The sequence below is a fragment of the Erythranthe guttata genome, chromosome 4 (assembly GCF_056151865.1).
Source record: "Erythranthe guttata isolate IM_541 chromosome 4, IM_541, whole genome shotgun sequence".
NCBI lineage: Eukaryota > Viridiplantae > Streptophyta > Magnoliopsida > Lamiales > Phrymaceae > Erythranthe > Erythranthe guttata.
The window spans coordinates 5788309-5808529 of record NC_142536.1 but is presented as its reverse complement, the minus strand read 5'-3'; the positions used below and the strand labels follow the sequence as shown (position 1 = coordinate 5808529).

Genomic DNA, 20221 nt, shown 5'->3' with positions numbered 1-20221 from the left:
AAGAAACTGCAATTTTCAGCTGCTCGGTGTGGATTTGAAAATACAGTTATGAGGATTTGTTAGATGGTTCTGGAATCTGGAGGGAAGTTGCTCTGCCCTTTTCCGTAAATAATTAATATTTTGGGTTTTTTCAGTATTCATTTTTTTTTTTCAAAATATTAATAATATAGTGTACGTAACATATATTTTATGAGTAAACTGCAAAAACTACCCCTGTGTAATCTCGAAATAGCAAAAACCCCCCTGTGATAAATAAACTAGCAAAAACCTCCCCTGTGAAATTATTTAAATAGCAAAAACCCCCCTATGGAACTATTTGAGGGTTGACTTGATATAAAAAGACACAAATACCCCTGGAGTCTTGCAATTAATAAATTCTTATATTTTATAAATATTTTAATTATTTTATATAAAAAATAATCAATTTAGTTGTTTACTATTTTTTTTAATTTCTAAACAAACAAATTAAAAAGAATAAATATACATATAATATGTATATATATAAATACATTTTGAGGGACAATTTTGTCATTTCAAGTCTAAAAAATCAGCTAGGGGGGATTCTGCCTTTGACTAAATTTCACAGGGGGGTTTTTGCTAGTTTATTTATCACAGGGGGGTTTTCGCTATTTCGAGATAACACAGGGGTAGTATTTGTAGTTTACTCTATATTTTATATATTAAGGTGAAAATCAGAATATATGTTATTAAAAAAAAATCAGAATATATTTTCGGGCCATTGTTACTAAATTAGCTTAATCAACTATAAAATGTTATTATTCTAACTCTGACAAAATGTAGATAAGCAAATCATCGATTGGAAAATAATAGAAACCGAAAAGGAAACCGATTGGATACCACTCAATCGGTTTTGCAAACACCAACTTAGTATCCATTTTCATTTGAACTAAACTCACTCGATTAAAAAATATCAATTGTACGAAAAAAATTCCATTCGAGTTTGTCATATGCATTTTCTATTGAGACAATCCAACCAAGTACTTGAATACACAACAAAAAAAATGCCATTTCAACTTCGTTATTCTAGCAACAATTTTAGTAGTCGATTCATTAATCGACTATGTTTTTAGTCGATTGATATCGTAGTCGATTAAAACTGAATATCCGATACAAATTCGAAAACATAACATCATCACAAACCATAGTAGATAGAGAGTACTTGAAAGCAAAATCAATTGCAACTATTCACAAGCTTCTAATATCTTTTAACAAACTAATTTGCTAATCACTCACACATTTTCTTTAATCACCTTCTTCAATTTCCAGTGCTTCCAGAGCCGCCGCCACGTCAGCTCCACCATCCACTGCCACATCATCAGCAGATTCAGCACGACCACCCACTGCCACATCATCACCACCCCATGGAGCTCTCCACAGATTCGTCATCTCGAAAACATTGTCCATAAACCACACGGTAAGCGTGAAATCGACGATCTCGATCCGCAGATTGTACAGTGGGGTGCCATGTGGCGCCGGTGGAATCCGCCTGGTCACCTGCATTACATCAGTACTGTTGTTCCTGTCCATAGGCACCGTCCCCCCGAGAAACAACCGAATCTGCAAACTCGGCTGATTATCGGAGCGAGTGGTCACAATCCACTCCCTCCTCAACGGGACACTCGTGTTCTTCGGGATCAAAACCGCCACCGAATCGCCCACCCCAGTAGCGATCCCGATGTGCTCGCGCGTGAAATCAAGAAACCACATCCTCGCCACCCTTTCGAACTGAACGTCGTCTTCTCTGTATACGTGGGCCCCACGCCCGATTACCTCGACGGGGTCGATGCTCTTGCGGATGTCTTTAGGGCCCAGTCGTAAGCCTTGCAACAGTCGGTGCACCATTGGGATTTTCGAGGTTCCTCCGACAAGAACCGCCACGTGGGCGCAATCTGCGACGGACAAAGCACAAGCATAGGCCAAACACTCTACGGCTGCGTTCATACTCCTTACGAGCAAATCGATAGTGAGGATCACGAATACATCCCTCGAGATCGAACAGTAGAAATCGATCCCTTCGTACAACGAATCGATCTCGATTGTCGTTCGAGTTTCCGAGGACAGGACCCTCTTCGCCCTCTCGCACGCCTCCCTCAGCCGCCGGAGAGAGGCGGTGGCGGTGGTTAGGTCTTTGTTGTGCTTCCGGTTGAACTTCTCCATGAGGTGATCCAAGAGCCGATTGGTGAATTCTTCTCCGGCGAAATTTGCGTTTCTGGCGGCGGCTCTCATACGGAAAACGCCGCCTTCTTCGATACTGAACAAGGATACGCTCAGATCATCGCCGCCGTGATTGTAGACAAGCACGTTCAATTGGGTTTCCCCTTTTTCCGAAGCCTCGGTGTCAAGATTGTAAGCGAGCGCAGCACACACTGGATTGTTTACGATGCGCAAAGCGGCGGCATCTATTCCGGCACTGTTGGCGGCGTTCACCACCGCCAGCCGTTGGGAATCGTTCATAAAATCCTCCAGTACAACGACGTCGTTTCCTGCAGTGAACCCAGCGGCGGCGGCGGGTTCTCTGGCTTCCTTGACTATAATCCACACCACCGTGGAAACGATCTCTTCGAAGGAGAACTGCTTCGCTTCGCCGTCGTGCTGGATCTGAACCACCACCGGAGTCTCGCCGGCGCCGGAAATGACTGTGAACAGACGGAGGAGATGACTCATGCCGCCACGCATGTAATCATAAGGTCTCGAGATTCGCCGGCTGATGAGATGCTTGGCATCAATAGCACTGTTCGGAGGGTTATTCATCGTCGTTCAATTCTTGTTTCTTGTCGGCGGCGCCGCCGATCAGTTGCTCGGTGTGGTGGAAATGGTGAAGAGAAGAAGAAAGTGCAATTGAAAATATCTGGAGGGAACTTGATTTTCTCTTTTGTAATTTCCCAAATTAGATATAACTTAATATATTTTGTTATTTCCCACAGTTTTGGAGTTTTGACTGTTCAAACGGTTTCAAAATCTTTTTGAAAAATATTAAATAATAATAATAATAATAATAATAGTTATAGTTATTATTATTGTTATTTACATTTCGGCCTTGTTGTTAGTAGCAGCCTCGATATTTTTCGTAAATGCCGTAACAAAAATTCCTGAGCTATTACGAATGATCACTCCTTTACCTGCCTTGCCCCGATTATTTATGGCTGATCCATCGATGTTTAGTTTAAGTGATAGCAACCGAAATATATATATATATTGATAATGGAAATAAAAGGGGTGAATCGGGAAGCTTAAACACTAGATAGCTTCGAGAAACAGATCCCAAACACTCGGCTCTAACCTAGAAGACAACTTGACCTAAAATCAGCTGAACTTGTTCATTCCCGAGCTTGCCCTATATATACTAAAACTATAAATACAAAGTGCTAGAAGAAATACAACCGTTTCTTCATAATAAACGCAAATTGGAATTGCGCCTTCAACCGGTACTAGTAAATAATATCCTCTTGACCTCTTTAACTGAACGTACGCATGCGATCTTCTACTCTTATTCTTCCTCTTCACTTGCTAAATTGATTGAGCTCGTAACATTTAACCAATTTAAAGGTGGAGGTTGCCAACGGCAATGAAGCGCGCGTGGATTGGTTTGTTATATATATGGCGTTCCGAAATAGCCTTAAAATAGTTTATATGATTCCAGCGATTAGAAAAGTTAATATATTTAAGGATAATTTCATTACGTGCTTTCCAGATCGATGAGCCAAAAAAGCAGTGGCAACTTTGTTTCGAGCTTCCGAATTTTCGGAAAAGTCGTGAGAGAGAGAATGCACAAGTTGACGGCTTTATTGAGGAGTGGTATAAAAATCGGGCATTCAAGAAAGATAATTCTATATTTATCGATTGGCCCATCGTTATCAAATTACGGCAGATTGTGAAGATGTATATGTGGAGAAACCGAAAAGGAAATCGAAAAGGAAAATCGATTCAATACATGTAAAATCTTGCTGCATGTATGAAATCATGATCAATTACTGATTTCAAAATCAATTACAACTTCTGCAAATGTTAAAAAAAATGCACTCAATCTCTCTCTCTCACACACATTTGTTTGTGTTAATCACCTTGGAGCCCCCCACAGATTGGTAGTCTCGAAAACAAGGTTGTCCATAATCCACACAGACAGAGTGAGATACTCGATTTCGATCCGCAGTTTCACCCGTGGGGTGCCCTGTGGGGCCACTGGAATTCTCCAGTTCCGCTCCGTTATTTTACTACTGTTGCTCGTGTCCATCGGAACCCTCGTCCCGTGATACAACCGAATCTGCATATCCGACTGAGCTTCGAAGCAAGTCGTCAGAAACCGCACTGTCTTTGCCGGAATCACCGTCTTCTCCGCGATCAAAACCTCCACCGCCCCCGCTCCTCCTCCTGCTCCGATCTTGATTCCGATGTTCGAGTGCATGAAATCAAGAAACCTTATTTTCGCAACCCTATTGAGCTGAGTGTCTTTGCAGAGGAGGTGGGCCCCGAATGCGATCGCCTTAACAGGGTCGATGTTCTTACGGATATTCTCACCTCCGACTAAATCCGCCAAGAGCTTCTGCAGCTTCGGTATTTTCGAGGTTCCTCCGACGAGAACCATGTCGGCGAGACGGCGTACGCCGGAAACATGGGCGCGCTCCGAACACTCTTCGACTATGTCCTGACTTCGTAGGAGTAAATCCATCGTGAGGGACTCGAATACACTTCTCGTGATCGAACCGTAGAAATCGATCCCTTCATAGAGTGAATCGATCTCGATTGTCGTCTGGGTTTTCGAGGATAGGGCCCTCTTCGCCCTCTCGCAGGCCGCCCTCAGCCGCCGGAGAGAGGCGGCGGTTAGGTCTTTTTTGTGCTTACGGTTGAACTCCGCCGCGAAGTGATTCAAGAGACGATTGGTGAATTTATCTCCGTTCAATTGGGTTTCTCTGGCGGCGGATCTCATACTGAAAACGCCGCCTTCTTCTATAGTCAACACGGCCACGGTCAAATCATCGCCGCCGTGGTTGTAAACCAGGACGTTTCTTTCCTCATCTGCTGAAGGCTTCTTATCCAGAGCATAAGCGATCGAAGCACACACGGGGTTGTTTATGATGTGCAGATCAACACCGTCTCCTGCGGCGGCGTTCGCCGCCGCCTGGCGCTGGCCATCGTGCATGAAATCCTCCAGTATAACCACGGCGGCGTTCCCTGCATTGAACCATAACCCAGCGCCGGCGGCAGCGACGGGGGCGGAGGCGGCTTCTTGGTCTCGCTTGACTAAAGTCCATACCATGGAAACAATCTCTTCGAAGGAGAACTGTTTCTCTTCGCCGTCGTGGTTGATCTGAACCACCACCGGAGTCTCGCCGGCGCCGGAAATGACTGTGAAGAGACGGAGGAGATGACTCATGCCGCCGCGCATGTAATCATAAGGTCTGGAGATTCGCCGGCTGATGAGATGCTTGGCATCAATAGAGTTGCTCGGAGGGTTATTCATCGTCGTTCAATTCTTGTTTCTTGACGGCGGCGCCGCCGATCAGTTGCTCGGTGCGGTGGAAATGGTGAAGAGAAGAAGAAACTGCAATTTAAAATACGGTTATGGAGATTGAAGAAACTGCAATTCTCTTTTGTAATTTTATATTCGCCTAAATTCAAGCCCATATTATTATTATTATTATTATTATTATTTATTATTATTATTATTATTATTATTATTATTATTATTATTATTATTATTATTATTATTATTATTATTATTATTATTATTATTATTATTATTATTATTATTATTATTATTATTATTATTATTATTATTATTATTATTATTATTATTATTATTATTATTATTATTATTATTATTATTACTACTACTATTTAATCTGATTAACACATGAACTTTAAGGTGGTGTTTGCAAATGATTATTTAAAAGCAGAAGTTAGTGATTGTGATTTAAGTTAGCTTTAAGTGCTTATTTCTAAAAGTTGGGGGTGTTTGCAAATATTTCGGAAAATGAATTAAAATTGAAAAAGCAGGGTTAGGGGTGCTTTTAAAAAATAGCTTAAAGCAGATTATTTTAAGAGAAGCAAAAGCAAAAGTTGATTTTGCAAACACCTAAAAACAGATTATGAGCAAAAAAAACCGCATAATCACTTTCAAAAAGCATTTGCAAACACCACCTAATTCATGACCCCAACTAATAATAGATTTATTTGGACTATTTGGTAATTTATTTCAATATTTTGATGTAAAAATTCTATATAACGAAAGTATTAAATTAATAATAATAAAAAAAAAAAAAGAAGGAAGTGTAAATTACCAAATTGACTTGGATTTTAGTGGAATTTCAAAACATTACCAAACAGAACGTTAACTTCCCTCCAAATTCCAGAACCGATAACCGTTTAATTTCAATTTCTTCTTCATTCCCCCCATTTTACACCACCTCTACTACTACTCTCTCTCTCTCTCTCTCTCTCTCTCTCTCTCTCTCTCTCTCTCTCTCTCTCTCTCTCTCTCTCTCTCTCTCTCTCTCTCTCTCTCTCTCTCTCTCTCTCTCTCTCTCTCTCTCTCTCTCTCTCTCTCTCTCTCTCTCTCTCTCTCTCTCTCTTCATCATTCGCCGCCGAACCTCCAAGCCGTATTTCCAGATCGACGCCACGAATCTCCAGCCGTCGATTAGCGTCTGCAAAGGGAAGTACGAGGACGACAAGCCGATGATTAGGTTTAAATACAAGGGTAAGAATAAATATATCGGCGTCAATCAAATTCCTCAGTTGGTCCTGTCTATGGTGAAAGATCGCAACAGTCGAGTATTAGGGCTTATGGTGCCTGCTCATTTCACCTTTTCTCAAATTCCGTCGATGGAAGCTTCCGCGCTTAGATCAAGGGTATGTGTTCGGAGAATCATCAATCCGCTGGTCGCCGCCGCAATTGCCAATCGTTTGGATCAATGGAATATTCCGTTAAGAACCGTGTTGGCTTTTCATCTCGGCGCCGAGAATTGTGAGGTTTCTGTGTTTACTATAGAAAAGGACTGTTACCGTATGAAGGCCGCCACCGGAGACCCCCGTTTGGGCGGAGTAGACTTCTCCAATCGGCTGTTCAATCATTTCGAGGCGGAGTTCGTTTCCAAGCACGGGGAATCATTTTGCACGGACGATCGATCCCTCAGGCGGTTGAGGCAAGCGTGCGAGAGGGCCAAGATTGCTCTTTTCATCACCAATAAAGCGACGGTCGAGATCGATTCGTTGTACGACGGCGGGACCGACTTGTGCTCCAGTATCACGAGGGTTGGATTCGAGGATCTAAATGCCGATTTGTTTCGAAAGTGTGGGGATTTGGTGAAAAGATGTTTGATGTATGCCAAGATTCACAAGAACCTTGTCGATGATGTTGTTCTCATCGGAGGGTCCACAAAAATCCCGAAAGTGCAGAAAATAATATGTAATTTCTTCGGTAGGGACTTGCTCTGTACGAATATCGACCCTCATTTAGCGATGGACTATGGGCAAAAGTTGTATACAGACACTGAAAGGGTTAAAAAATTGATTTGGCTTCATAGCGCTCGGCTAAACCTGGGCATCGAGACGAATGGTGGAGTGATGTCCGTTGTCGTCCCAAAAAACACCGTTCTTCCGATTCGGAAAAATATAATTTGCTCCACTTCTTCAGACGATCAATCCAGCATACTAATACAGGTGTATCAAGGGTTGAGGCTAATGGCTAAAGACAACAATCTTCTCCCGAAATTCCAGCTCAAGGGCATCGGGCTGGGCCCGCGTGGGGCCCCGGAAATCAACGTGTGCTTCCATGTCGAGGCCGACGGGGTACTGAATGTGTCGGCCGAGGACAAGATTTTCGGCTTAGAGAATGAGATCACGATAACGTACAACAACGGATGGGTGAAAAGGAAAGGTAAAACTCAGATGGATAAAGACGCAAGCACGTTTCGGCGTGAGGACGAAAGGGCGAGGGAGAGAGTTGAGGCGAGAAACGAGTTGGAGAACTATGCTTACGAGATGAGGAGAGCTTGTGTTGAGGATGAGAGGATTCGTTCGTGTGACAGGAGCACGATTGAGAAGTCGGTTTATAACGTTTTGTTGTGGTTGGAAAATAAGGGGTCTGCAGCTCCAGCGGATGTTTTGGCGAATTCTTTGAAGGATTTCAAGAATTATTGCACTCCGTTTATTCCGAAGGGTGGTCTACGTCGTCCGAAATTGTATTTTGATTTAAATGTCTGAGAGCAGAGTGAATCTGCAGTGGTTTGTTGAGCAAGATTTTGAAATGCAATAGTTGCTGCTGGTTATATGATAAATAAGATTCTGTCAATTTCATCAGATTACTTGATTCTTCAATTGTTCCCAACATACTGATTTTTTAACAACTGTTTTTTCAAGATATTGTGTTCATTATTAAAACATTCAAGGGGGGAAAGAAAATCGAAAATGAAAACTAATTTTCAAATCAGAAAACTCAAAAATAGAGTTTTCAAAAAATTGAAATCAAGAAACTAATTCCAAAATCAGAATATTCCGGATCTGAATTGACGAAAAAAGAAAAACCAAAAAATTCAATTTTATTCATTTATAATATAATATAAAATAAATAATAATATCTATGTTAGAAGTATCTTTTTTTTATATATAAATAAATAAATTTGAATTTTCATTATAAATTTCAGAAAATCAAATCGAAACCAAAAATCAAATCCTCATATATATTCCAATTCTAGTTCAAAAAATATATGAGAAAATTCAAAAAAAAAAAAATCGAAATCCAGAACCAAAAACATTATTCCGAAACCAAAATCGTACACAAAAATTGACGGAAAACAATATAAATATTGAAATTGTCATTCCTACTGTAACTTCATCCATTCTCTAATATCCAATTAAATTAAATTAAATTAAATAGATAATCAATTTTGAGCAAAATAAACCATAAATTTCCACCCATGAATTTCACCAAGGTTCATTGAGGCTAATCTAATCACATTGGATTTCTTATGTCAAGAAAAAGAAACTGAAGATCCCAATCCTACAAGCATATGTTCATTGTTCATAAAGAGGATATTCTAGTACAAAAATAAAAATACAGCCAACCATCTCTATATATGTGTCTTCATTATAGCCACTATATGACGATGAGTTAGTTATAAACGAACAACTACTCCAAGGTTTTAAGAAGCCGAAATAACCCTGCTGCTTCTCTAATCCGCGAGAACTCGATGCAGAATGCTTGCACTTCGATGAAGATGTCATGAACTGCCAATAAATCACAAGAAAATAAACACTTTTGAGATATTGCACAAAGAATCACTAGAGTATAAAATTTTATAACGAAGCAATCAGCACCCTCGGTAAAACAAACTAGTTATATGAAACATTAAAATAAATGTGTGTATCTATAACACTAATTCTGACATCTAAAAGTATTTTTCAAAATAATTTAGAGAACTCGCTAATGTGCCTTAACTGCACACGTTATCAATTTCTTCAGAATATTTCACATCAAGTTATAGGAGGCACTAAATCGATGAACTGCACAAGCTAAGTAGCCAGTTACATTAGCCGTTACTGCTATCTAAAAACATGAAATCAAACTGATTCCACCACAATTTTCATTTTCCATCTGCATCGTGTATAAGTAAGAACCTATAAAACAGCAAATGACATCCGACTGATATTGAATTCGTCTACAAAATACTCACCATTAATTATTTTGTTACGGATCAAGCTTTGCAGGAAGACACAAACCAATCGCACAAGTCTGTTCTGCATATACCTATCCTGTAAAGGAGTATATGCAAACAAAAATAGTAAGGGTCCCGGGGCAGGAAAAGACAAGGAAAACTAAGTTCCATGTTTAATTAGAGAAAGGGAAATAAAAATAAAAGGGGGGAAAAGTTAAGAACCTTGATGCCCTGACAAGCACTTATACAATTTGAGATGTAAGTGTGTAAGAACTCAGTAGGTAGTTCAATGGTAGTGGTAAGCCTGTTAACAACTTCCATGGAGTGAAGACTCATCTCCATATTTACGAGAACTGTAAAGTATCTGACAATTCAGAAGAGAAATATACAAATCAAAGTCAAAATTACAAAAGGGAAAACATCCAAGACATTGGTCAAAATTAAAGAAAGAAGATCATACTCTGATATTTCAGGTGAATTCACCAACTTAATAAGAACTTCAACTGCAATCATAGGATTGTTCTCCACTAGATCCTGACCAAATCGTGCTAGATTAGAAGAAGGAAAGCAGGAAACGCATATTCGTCAAAAAAGTATCATATGTAGGAAAATGACGTACTGGAAGCTTTTTAGGTGTCAAACCACAATGATATACAAGCTTCGGGTCCTTCGCTAACTCCACCAAAAGTTGCTGAAGGAAGTAAATTTTGTTAACCACATTTATACCAATAGGATGAAACTTGATCGGCAGATAAACAAAGCAAATGTGTTCGCACAGCAGATAACTGATAGATTTACAGCTGATATGACCAAAAAAGGGCACTTTTCACTTATTTTTTGGTTAACAATGTCTTCTTCACCCATTCTTAATTCTGCACAACTGTGGGAAAAGAAGAATTCTCAATATAAATATGCAACAACAAGATACATCTTTCCTTTTATTTCAGGTAATCTGAATATAGTGGTTGGCACTTTTCATAACAGCCGGCCTTGGTGAGTGGTAACAATAAAATAAAAATATAATAAAGAAGCTAAACAAATTATGGATGCTCTACTTGCTTTAGCAGCATACAGGCATTCGTATTTCTCCTCTCACATGGAATTGATCACTTTTATTTAGGCATCATTGAAAATTTCAGAAAAAAAAATTCATACAACTCAATCTAGACTAATTCGCGGAAATATTGTGCCGTGCAGCCCAATTGAAAGCCTCAGACGTGTCACATAAAAATTCCAATCTATATAATCAAATATGAAGTCGTATATCTCTATAAATTTACCGTCCAAGTTACAATGCCTTTTCTAAACGGCGAACACATTCCATGTAGATTCAATATTTTAATTAAGCGGAATACATTACCAAAATGCTGTAATATCCAAAGACCAGAAACACATGATACCTCTTGTTGCAGAGGAACAAGTGGACCCTTCAAAGCTTTTGCAATCAAATCTCTAACTGCTGCTCCTCTACTAGTATCAGCGCACATCCCATAGTCCCACAAAAGTTCATGGTTGATATCGGGGTTCAGCCACAATAGCTGCTCAAAATCATGAGAAACTTTGTTGGTCCACATATATATTTCACACACATATATATATAATTGAAAATATCTACCCCCAGCCAACGGTTACTAGTGCTTGCACACGTACCTCTCCATCCATTACTGGAAACCTTGGAGGGAATGGCCTGATCCATTGTGGACCTATTCCCTCTAGTGAAAAAGACGATAATAACCCAGCTATAGTTTCATCCTTGTTCCCAGATCCAATCTTAGATGTAACTCCAGGTTGTTCATCAAACCTGAAACATGATCAGCAATACCAATAAAAAAGATCAGCAGACAAATAAATGAAACTGATGTAATGAATGATTTATAGTAACATCATATCAAGTCACAAGCAAGAGGCATACTCGAGTGAATTACTATTACATCCGAGGGGCAAATCAGGATCAGCTATTATATTTTTCACAGACTTGTCCTTGAACAAACATTTAAATGGTTCTGGTTGAATTTTGCCACAGTATTGTTGCTGCATGTGCTCGCGTTGGGGAAATGACTGGAAGTTGAAAGGAGATAAAAAATAATCACATTTAAGGGAATATTTTGACCAAGATAGGTAAAACAACTAGTTGTAAGCACTAACTATTGGCAAGCATTATTTAATATATATGTATAACTTACAATTGATGAAACGTCAAAGTTTCTTATGTAATCTGCTGCAGATTGCTTGAGAAGCTGCATGAAGAAAGCTACTATCACTTACAAAAACAGAAAAAACTGGATTTAAAAAAAAAAAAAGAAAAGAAAAAAACAGTTACTACGGAAATTTTGCATTCTCGGATGCATGTGAACTTGATAATACATTTGGATAAAATAAAAAAATGAGTGCAACAACAACTTCATCATCGTATAGGAAACGAAAAATACAGCCCAAGGTCAGCATGAATAACAAAGAAACATTAAATGCTTCAATAGAACAATGTCTCAAGCAAGAAATATGTCTTCAGAAATATTTAGAATTTTTCAAGCATAAATTCTGGTTTGTTTGACAAGCATAGCCAAACATAACAGATACTCCACGTAGGCTGCCATACAGGAACCGTATGAATCGGATAATTAGAGAACTATAAATAAGCATAAAAACTGTAAAATTGAATACTCAGAAACTATGGCAATGAATGGTGCACAAACCTCTCTGCTATTCGTCGTGCTTGAAGAGCCTAACAATTGAAGAACAAATGCTCTTTCATACTTTTCAGCTTCCTCGTCACATGCTGCCTGCGAATGGACAAAACTGTGAAGCAAAACATTCACTGCTGCCTCAAAACAAATCTTATCAACTAACTAACTCAAGAAACAGTGTAACATTTCAAGCTGGTTAAATGGGTAAGGATTCGTTTAAATGATGCAAAACCACACAAATAAAACTGTGAAACATGTCAGCTGAACAAAAAACAAAAATGGCAACTAATTTGAGGAAAAGTTTAAGAAGTCCAGCTAGATAAATAGGTTAGTATTTGCTTATCCAAAACTTCATATAAATACTGTGAAGCATGCCAACTGATCAGAAAACAAAATATCAAAGAGGATTAGTTAGAAATTAAATAATCTAACAAGTTGGGTCAGTATTCAAATATGTAGAAATATTTATTGGCAAAGAGTGAATTACAGCCAAAATAGTAAAATGATGACAATAGATGTTCTTTAATTTCAAGAATATGGTCTTGCTTGCAAGTAATATGATTAAACACAAAGCTGTCGAAAGGGCCTGAGGTAGACTATTAAAATCAATAAACAGCAGTCCATAAAAATGAAGAAAACACAAAGAGAACGCGTTAAAATAAAAAATAGTAAAACAAGATATATCGAAGCAGGTCCTTCATGATCAGCTTAAATGATTAACAGAAACGGAGACAGTGAAAGCCCGAGTGCTGCAAACCAGTCTGAGAACCACACCTGAAGGATTATGCAAACAGACAAGCAAAAACTTACATTGACAAGCTTTGAAATGAAAGGGTTTGAAGAAGGCTGTTGTGACGCATATGCCTGATACATAATTGCAAATGCAATCAACCGCTGAGTTGGACTAAGAAGTTTTTCCTGCAATAACATGATTGAGAGATTTAAGTGCAATTCGTTGTCCCATTGACATGCCGAAGTTAGATTTATTTATTTTTAAACAAGATGCAAATGCGAACAATATTATGCACACGAAAAAAACATTAAAAGAAACAGAATCCCGCGATACGAAGAAAAAAAAAATCAATTTTGCAACAGGACAGCACAAACAATCCACATAACAATTGCTAGAACCTGCAAACTTTAGGTGCAAAAGTAACTTCAATAACCCAAATTCACACAGCACTCAATTGGCTGCTTTCCAACAGAGAACCCATTTCACTCAACTAATTACAAGTTCAAAATTGAGTCAAAATAGTCGAACAAACTTTTCCATCTCAGAATTGAGACCCCTCAAACGCTGATCCAATTCTAGAATTTAATTTTGCGAAAATCTGAAATTAAAACTCGGGGGAAAAAAATCAAATCAAATCAAAAATCGCCAAGCTCAATTAAATTCCTATCTATGAAGAAAACGGAAACAAACAATCTCAAAATTAGCATAAATTCAAGCGTTAAAAAAGGGGGAAAAGATAAACCCTAGCCTTGGGGTTTGTCGTGAGAAATTCGAGGGCGGAGCAGGCGTAGAAGTGATTAGAAGTAGGAAAATTGGCGTTGAAATCCGCCATGATTTCTTCGATTGTCTTCTCCTCTCCGCCATTGATCAGTCTCAGCAGCTTCCCGCAGTCATCGAAACCCAACATCTCTGAAAATTTTTGCACTGACGAACTAAAAAAATGTACGAGCCTCTGTCTGCGCTGGAAATTTTTATTATTATCATTTGCAACTGATGATAAAGTGCAAAAATTGCAATTGTGGTCATAATCTTCTAGGGTTATTTCACTTTGGTCCCTAGATTTCAACTTTTTTCGAAACTCACATCAAATCACCACGTCATAATCATTTTCTTTCATACTACTATATTTAATATTTAAATTTGTCAAAACTACGATCGAAGTTGAAACGATATTAGTAAAACTGAAACGACATTTATCACATTCCGTATTGAAATAATCCCTAGCTAATATATGCTTATGAAAAATGATAAATAATCATGATGAAGAGTGTCTTGCAAGTGTACATAATGTGTTCGAATAGTTTACTTTAGGGGGTCTTTTGTTGATAAGATAAACTACAATTAATTGAATTTTACTTTGTATTTGGTTAAATAATTTTTTAGGTTATCCCAAAAAGGCAAAAAATATATATTAGATCTCCTTCTAATCCAATTATAGAATTATGTTCTCATAAAATTGCATAATTTTTTTTTGAACAATTCTATTTTGGCAGTCAAACAAGGCATCAAAATAATATTTGTTTAGGAAAATAAAAATAACTTCCCTTGGTGATTAAATATTGTTGTGAATTAAACCAAATAGTTTGAAAAGTCAATTTAATGAAACAATGAAACGAAGATGAAGTACAGTCGAGATTACGTGGTTCGAATTAGCGTAATTTTATATCCACGGAAACAACAATGGAGGCTTCTTTATTATCGACCAACAACATAGCTTACAAGCTCATAGTCACTCACAATACAACTCACACTTTACCATCTCACAGAAAACCCTAATACTGCATAAAATTTCTATTGCTTTACAAAGTGTTTGCTACTCTTGTGAACTAATATGAATACATTAATACATTAATACATTAATGCTTTATATTTTACATGTAAGGGCATCTCCAAGGTTAGAGGCTAACAATTGGAATGCTATATCTATAATAGCTGATGAACAGTGCTATAGCAGCTCAGTTTTTACTGTCTTGCTCCAACCATATCATCTATATTTTAGCATTTTATTATATTTTATTACTTTTTACTATTTGATTATAATAGTATTTTCAATTAATATATTTGATATCTTATATATAATATGCAAAATAATATGTATTCTTTCGATAAATCTATATAATAAAATTTACATAAATTAATAATAATAATAATAATAATAATAATAATAATAATAATAATAATAATAATAATAATAATAATAATAATAATAATAATAATAATAATTATTATTATTATTATTATTATTATTATTATTATTATTATTATTATTATTATTATTATTATTATTATTATTATTATTATTATTATTATTATTATTATTATTATTATTATTATTATTATTATTATCACGTAAAGTATTAGATAAACAAAAAAAAACACACTGAATTAAATAAACTTGAAAAATGTAAACTTTGGCTTTGGAAAAAAAGGCCGACTACACGTGAATAATGAAAATGTGGGGGTGGGGCTGCATTATTTTATTAATATATTGGATACCATATGTGAATAGTTAACTGGTATATATATCAGTTGGGTCATTGAATTCAGCAGCCGGCTAAATTATAGCTCTCTCCGTTGGAGCAAGTTTTGTAGGTTTGAGATGGTAAAATATTTATAATTTAGTTTTTACCTCTCCAAAACCTACACGGTTGAAGATGCTCTAACAAATATACTACAATGTAGTAAAAAAGACTAATCTTTGGATTAATTTGTAACTACAAAGAACTATGATCAAAAGAATGTGACAACTATGCAATCTCAATTAAACTTTCCACAAAAAATGAAGTCGTCCAAGTGAAAGTCAACTACTATGTTAGACCATCAAATATTACTTGGGCTTAATTTTCTGCACCCAAGTGCTTGGTATCGTAGTTTTTAACAGTCCACATTTAAAAATATGGGTCTATTGGATATAACCCCCTTAAACATTCAAATAATAGGGGTAGACCCAAATTTAAATTTGCCATTTTGATAAAAGCCCAATCTTTTCGTAATTACATAATTACCCTCAATCAAATCCCACAAATCCCGTTACTTTACCTTTTGAAATAATATCAAATCCTTCGGCCCATAGTTGATTAACGAGATGCATAGTCGAATTACATCTGTATTAATATACTATCCCATATCATTTAATAGACTATCCCACTGGTATAATTTTACTAGGGGTTGTCTAGGGTCCGAGAGGGTTGTACTTCTCGGACCATAATTAACCAATAAAAAATTGCCACATCATATAAGTACGTATCCAACAAAAAAAATTACGAACCCTGGTATATAAGTAAAATTACGAAAAAGTCCCCTTAATTAAAACAAAATTTAATTGGAAAATTAATAATCTAAACCTTAATTACAAATCAACAAATTTAAAATCATATTAAATGAAGAAAAACACTATTACGTCAAATTTAATTAGGCTTCTTGTAAAACTTTAAACCTAATTCCATTGTTCTCATCATCTATTCATCATCATCAATCGTTCTTTCTCCATAAAACAAAAAAAAATCATCATCAATTTCTTTTAAGAAAGTTCATCATCGATCGTTGAATCCCTTTCTAGCAAACTTCTCTGGGGCAGGAATTCATCGAGTGATTCTTTTCGGCGTTCGATGTTCTGGGTTCCTTGTAGAGAAAGTATGTGAATCTGTTCTTGTATATGCATATCAAAAAAGAAAAATCCAATCGTGGGTATCACAGTCAAGGGGTTTGATGAAATTTCTCTATGACTAAAAGTTTCTCTATGTTTCTGGACCTTATGATGTTGAGGTACAGAGCAATTTCTCCTCTAGTGCATGTCTTAATGGTTATTTTGTGTTCTTACAATATTTTTGAGCATTCTAAAATTTGTTTTGTGTTGAAAACAACCAGATTTTTGTGCATTTTCTATATTTCATGCTCGTTGTTTAATTCGTTTTACATAAATTGTTATGCGAACTATGCCATTGGGATTACTAATTGAAGTATGCAACGAGTTCCTCAATAAATTTTTGAAAGGAAATTCATTGCGCTAAGAGGCCTATAGCACCCGCAACATCTTCCAGTCACTCGATCTAGCGTGGAAAGTGCACCGGATCTTTCCTCAGGAACTTCTTTATTGTATTCGAGCAAAGACACTTGATAAATTCTACATCACTTTGTGGTTCGACTACATTTTGTAGCCACTGTCATGTATTTCCGTTGTTTTATCAAGTGTTGTAAATTTATGTTGCTGTTTTGTTTTTAGTTAAATCACTATATGTTGTTGGACAACCTTTTTTTTTTATTTTTTTATTGTAATATTAAAATAAATAAATAAATAAATAAGAGTTGTTTTGGCTGTTCTGTTGTTTGAATTACTTCTGAACATTTTGTTAGTCTAGAAGAACATGTCATTGCAATGAATTTTGTTATACTTAATATCATAAGTTTGCGAAGTTAGTGCAGAAAAATAAACCATTGGTGGACTGGAGATTTGAGAAGCATGTTAGCAATCAATTTTGGGCTCTTATTTTTTGTATCAGATGTTCTAATTTTAGATTCACATGTAGTTTGTTGTTGTAATGGCTGAAATCGAGATTTGTTGTTCGTGCATCTTTTATGTAATTGCTCATAAGGTATTTACGATGAAATGATTAAAATTAGATATACGCAACAGAGACGAAAAAAAAATAAGCAGCCCAAGTTTTACACACACACACACACACATATACATATGAAATAATAAACTGTGAAATAGGAAAACATGGAAGAATAAACGAAAATCTGTAAATAGTGTGGCCATGCACAACAATCATAGTGAAAGAATTAAAATAAATATAAAATAAAATTATTCTTGTACAAACTTGGGCCATGCCAAAGGCAACAACATATGCAATAGCTCTGACGAGAGCGGTTTACAGAGTGCTCCTTTCGCATAGTCAAATACGAGCAAAGGTACAAAAATTGACAGAAGATGCACCAGGGAGAAGGGGCACCAGTCCACACACTCTCTAAACAATATTTGTGGCCTCTTTGGATCAACTTCTCCAATCTCAGTTCAAATCTGCACAAGTTTAGATGTCAATTTACAAGCTCGACTTAATAAATTGTCTCTCAAAATGTGAAGTGTTCTTTTAATCTCAAAAATTGAAATCGCAGATAAATATTTTGTAGTTTAACTAAATACATTCGATTGATACAAACATGCCAAACGAACCATTGTTGGCAATGAAGCTAATGGAAATGATATAGCAAAAAATGAGCGTAGAGTAAAGGCTCACTTCATCAATACGTCGATATATGCTTTTGAATTCTTCCCTGGAGCATACACCAGTACTGTCTGCATCCTCATGAGGCTGAATCCTATAATTACATTTCTGCACCTCAGCAAAAACTTTTCAAATAAATAATAAGGTGAATTAAAACTTAAAAGTATCTAAGAATCAAATAAAAATTTGGAATGACACTTTAATTTAAACATAGCCGTGGTCCTAAAGAACTAGTATCCCACTCAGATGAACCAAGCATACCCTTCATCTAATGATCAACCTTACAGCAAGATAACTGCATATTAAACAAATACAAACATCAAATACAACAGCACATGGAATCCCAATTAGAAATTTAGATGTCAAAGTAAGAACATTACAAAATTCTTGATTACAAAACGTAAATACAATACTGAAATATATATATATATATATATATATATATATATATATATATATATATATATATATATATATATATATATATATATATATATATATATAACAAATAACCTCAAAGGCTAATGGAAATGGCGAGTCCACCAATTTCAGCAACACCCCACCGACGGTGGGAATGGTGGCGGAGGAAGCATTAGCGCCAGAGAGCCTCTATGCAAAGGCGAAAAAGACTGATCCTCGATTCTTGTACAACACTAGCAACCTCTTTTTGTTTTCGCCCCGTATTGATTCTTGTTTTGACTGCAACTCTAATTTTGAGGTTACACATATAAGCAAGCATTACATCTTGTTCAATGTTAGTTGTCATGTTACCCGAAACATATAATAGTAGGCGAGCCTTTCTAAAGAAGCAATTTGTATCTAATATCGATAATAAAAATCCTCAATTCTTGCAATAAGAAACAGAAAAATTGAAAAAATGAGAGCAAGAAAAACCTAGAACAGATCAAAAGAACAAAATTACTAACGCAATTCTCTCACCACTAACCCCCCAGCGCTGCCCCGGCGGCTAGTTGATGAAGCAACGGAGAAATTAGGGATTCTTTAATCTCGATCGGTAGAGATTTTATGTCTGGGGAAGAATAGAGATTTTGATTTCATCTTTCGTGTAATTTTGTTTTGTTAATTAGTTATGATTATTATAATATCTCTTTAATAGATATTTTTTGAGTTTGAAGGTTAATTATGTAATTTACATACAGTACGATGTGTGTACGATGATGTACGATGTGTTTTGACTGGGTTCGTACTTTAAATTATAAATCTCTAGTATCGTACTATATCGTACACATAAATCAATGGCTGAGATTAAAATTTAATTATTTCTACGTACAAGATTAAATAATTTATGGTCCGAGAAGTACAACCCTCTCGAACCCTAGACAACCCCATTTTACTATGGATCTCGTTAATCGACTATGGGCCGAAGAATCATCAAAACCCTAGATTTGAGAAGTGACGGCGGCGGATTTGTTTTTAAAATTAATAGACTATCTCATATCTTTTAATAGACTATCCCATGTATCTAATTCGACTATGGGTCTAGTTAATTGACTATTGGAAAAATAATAATATATATGGAAACTGAATAATATGTTTGTTTGAAATACTAATTAATTAGGGTAATTTTCCTTATTATATGAAAACGATTAGGGTAAATAATAATATATATGAAAAAATAATAATATATATGGAAACTGAATAATATGTTTGTTTGAAATACTAATCAATTAGGGTAATTTTCCTTATATCATGTAATAGACTATCTTATTGATCTAATTCGGCTATGGATCTCGTTAATTGACTATGGATCCCGTATTATTCAACCACATATAGTACTAGTAATTCACCCGTGCGATGCACGGGATCAATTTTTTCAAAAAAAAATATTTTGGATAAAATAAAACGAACGAAAACTTTGAACAATTGACATACATGTAAATAATTAA

At 36.3% G+C, this 20221-nt stretch overlaps 4 protein-coding genes and 1 long non-coding RNA gene across 5 annotated transcripts; 1 reads left to right on the top strand and 4 right to left on the bottom strand.

Moving 5' to 3' along the window:
- Positions 1–1263: 1263 nt before the first annotated feature.
- On the bottom strand, positions 1264–2772 carry LOC105972225 (heat shock 70 kDa protein 4). The gene has a single exon (XM_088817435.1). The coding sequence runs from the start codon at positions 2770–2772 to the stop codon at positions 1264–1266; it is 1509 nt and encodes a 502-aa protein (XP_088673561.1).
- Positions 2773–3925: 1153 nt separating this feature from the next.
- Positions 3926–5598, bottom strand: LOC105972226 (heat shock 70 kDa protein 4). Its single transcript, XM_088817637.1, has one exon. It carries the CDS (start codon positions 5477–5479, stop codon positions 4079–4081), a length of 1401 nt encoding a protein of 466 aa, XP_088673763.1. The 5' UTR covers positions 5480–5598; the 3' UTR covers positions 3926–4078.
- A 1096-nt stretch (positions 5599–6694) lies between these two features.
- LOC105972277 (heat shock cognate 70 kDa protein) lies at positions 6695–8298 on the top strand. Its single transcript, XM_012997212.2, has one exon. It carries the CDS (start codon positions 6695–6697, stop codon positions 8219–8221), a length of 1527 nt encoding a protein of 508 aa, XP_012852666.2. The 3' UTR covers positions 8222–8298.
- A 604-nt stretch (positions 8299–8902) lies between these two features.
- LOC105972344 (CCR4-NOT transcription complex subunit) lies at positions 8903–14079 on the bottom strand. Its single transcript, XM_012997293.2, has 12 exons — positions 13838–14079; positions 13167–13274; positions 12366–12452; positions 11856–11909; positions 11585–11730; positions 11323–11473; positions 11073–11210; positions 10292–10363; positions 10133–10206; positions 9895–10036; positions 9691–9769; positions 8903–9244 (listed from the first exon to the last, which is right to left on the bottom strand). Exons 1-12 carry the CDS (start codon positions 13994–13996, stop codon positions 9147–9149), a joined length of 1308 nt encoding a protein of 435 aa, XP_012852747.2. The 5' UTR covers positions 13997–14079; the 3' UTR covers positions 8903–9146.
- Positions 14080–17780: 3701 nt separating this feature from the next.
- Positions 17781–18429, bottom strand: LOC148770989 (uncharacterized). The gene is made up of 2 exons (XR_016031007.1): positions 18327–18429; positions 17781–18109 (listed from the first exon to the last, which is right to left on the bottom strand). It is a non-coding gene; the product is annotated as an uncharacterized LOC148770989 (long non-coding RNA).
- Positions 18430–20221: the final 1792 nt, after the last annotated feature.

Coding starts and splice junctions, on each gene's coding strand:
- LOC105972225 (XM_088817435.1), bottom strand. CDS start 2,772: ATGAATAACCCTCCGAACAGTGCTATTGATGCCAAGCATCTCATCAGC.
- LOC105972226 (XM_088817637.1), bottom strand. CDS start 5,479: ATGAATAACCCTCCGAGCAACTCTATTGATGCCAAGCATCTCATCAGC.
- LOC105972344 (XM_012997293.2), bottom strand. CDS start 13,996: ATGTTGGGTTTCGATGACTGCGGGAAGCTGCTGAGACTGATCAATGGC. Junction 12,453..13,166: donor TCATTTCAAAGCTTGTCAAT/GTAAGTTTTTGC, acceptor GTCCATTCGCAG/GCAGCATGTGACGAGGAAGC. Junction 11,910..12,365: donor GCACGACGAATAGCAGAGAG/GTTTGTGCACCA, acceptor TTCTTCATGCAG/CTTCTCAAGCAATCTGCAGC.
- LOC105972277 (XM_012997212.2), top strand. CDS start 6,695: ATGATTAGGTTTAAATACAAGGGTAAGAATAAATATATCGGCGTCAAT.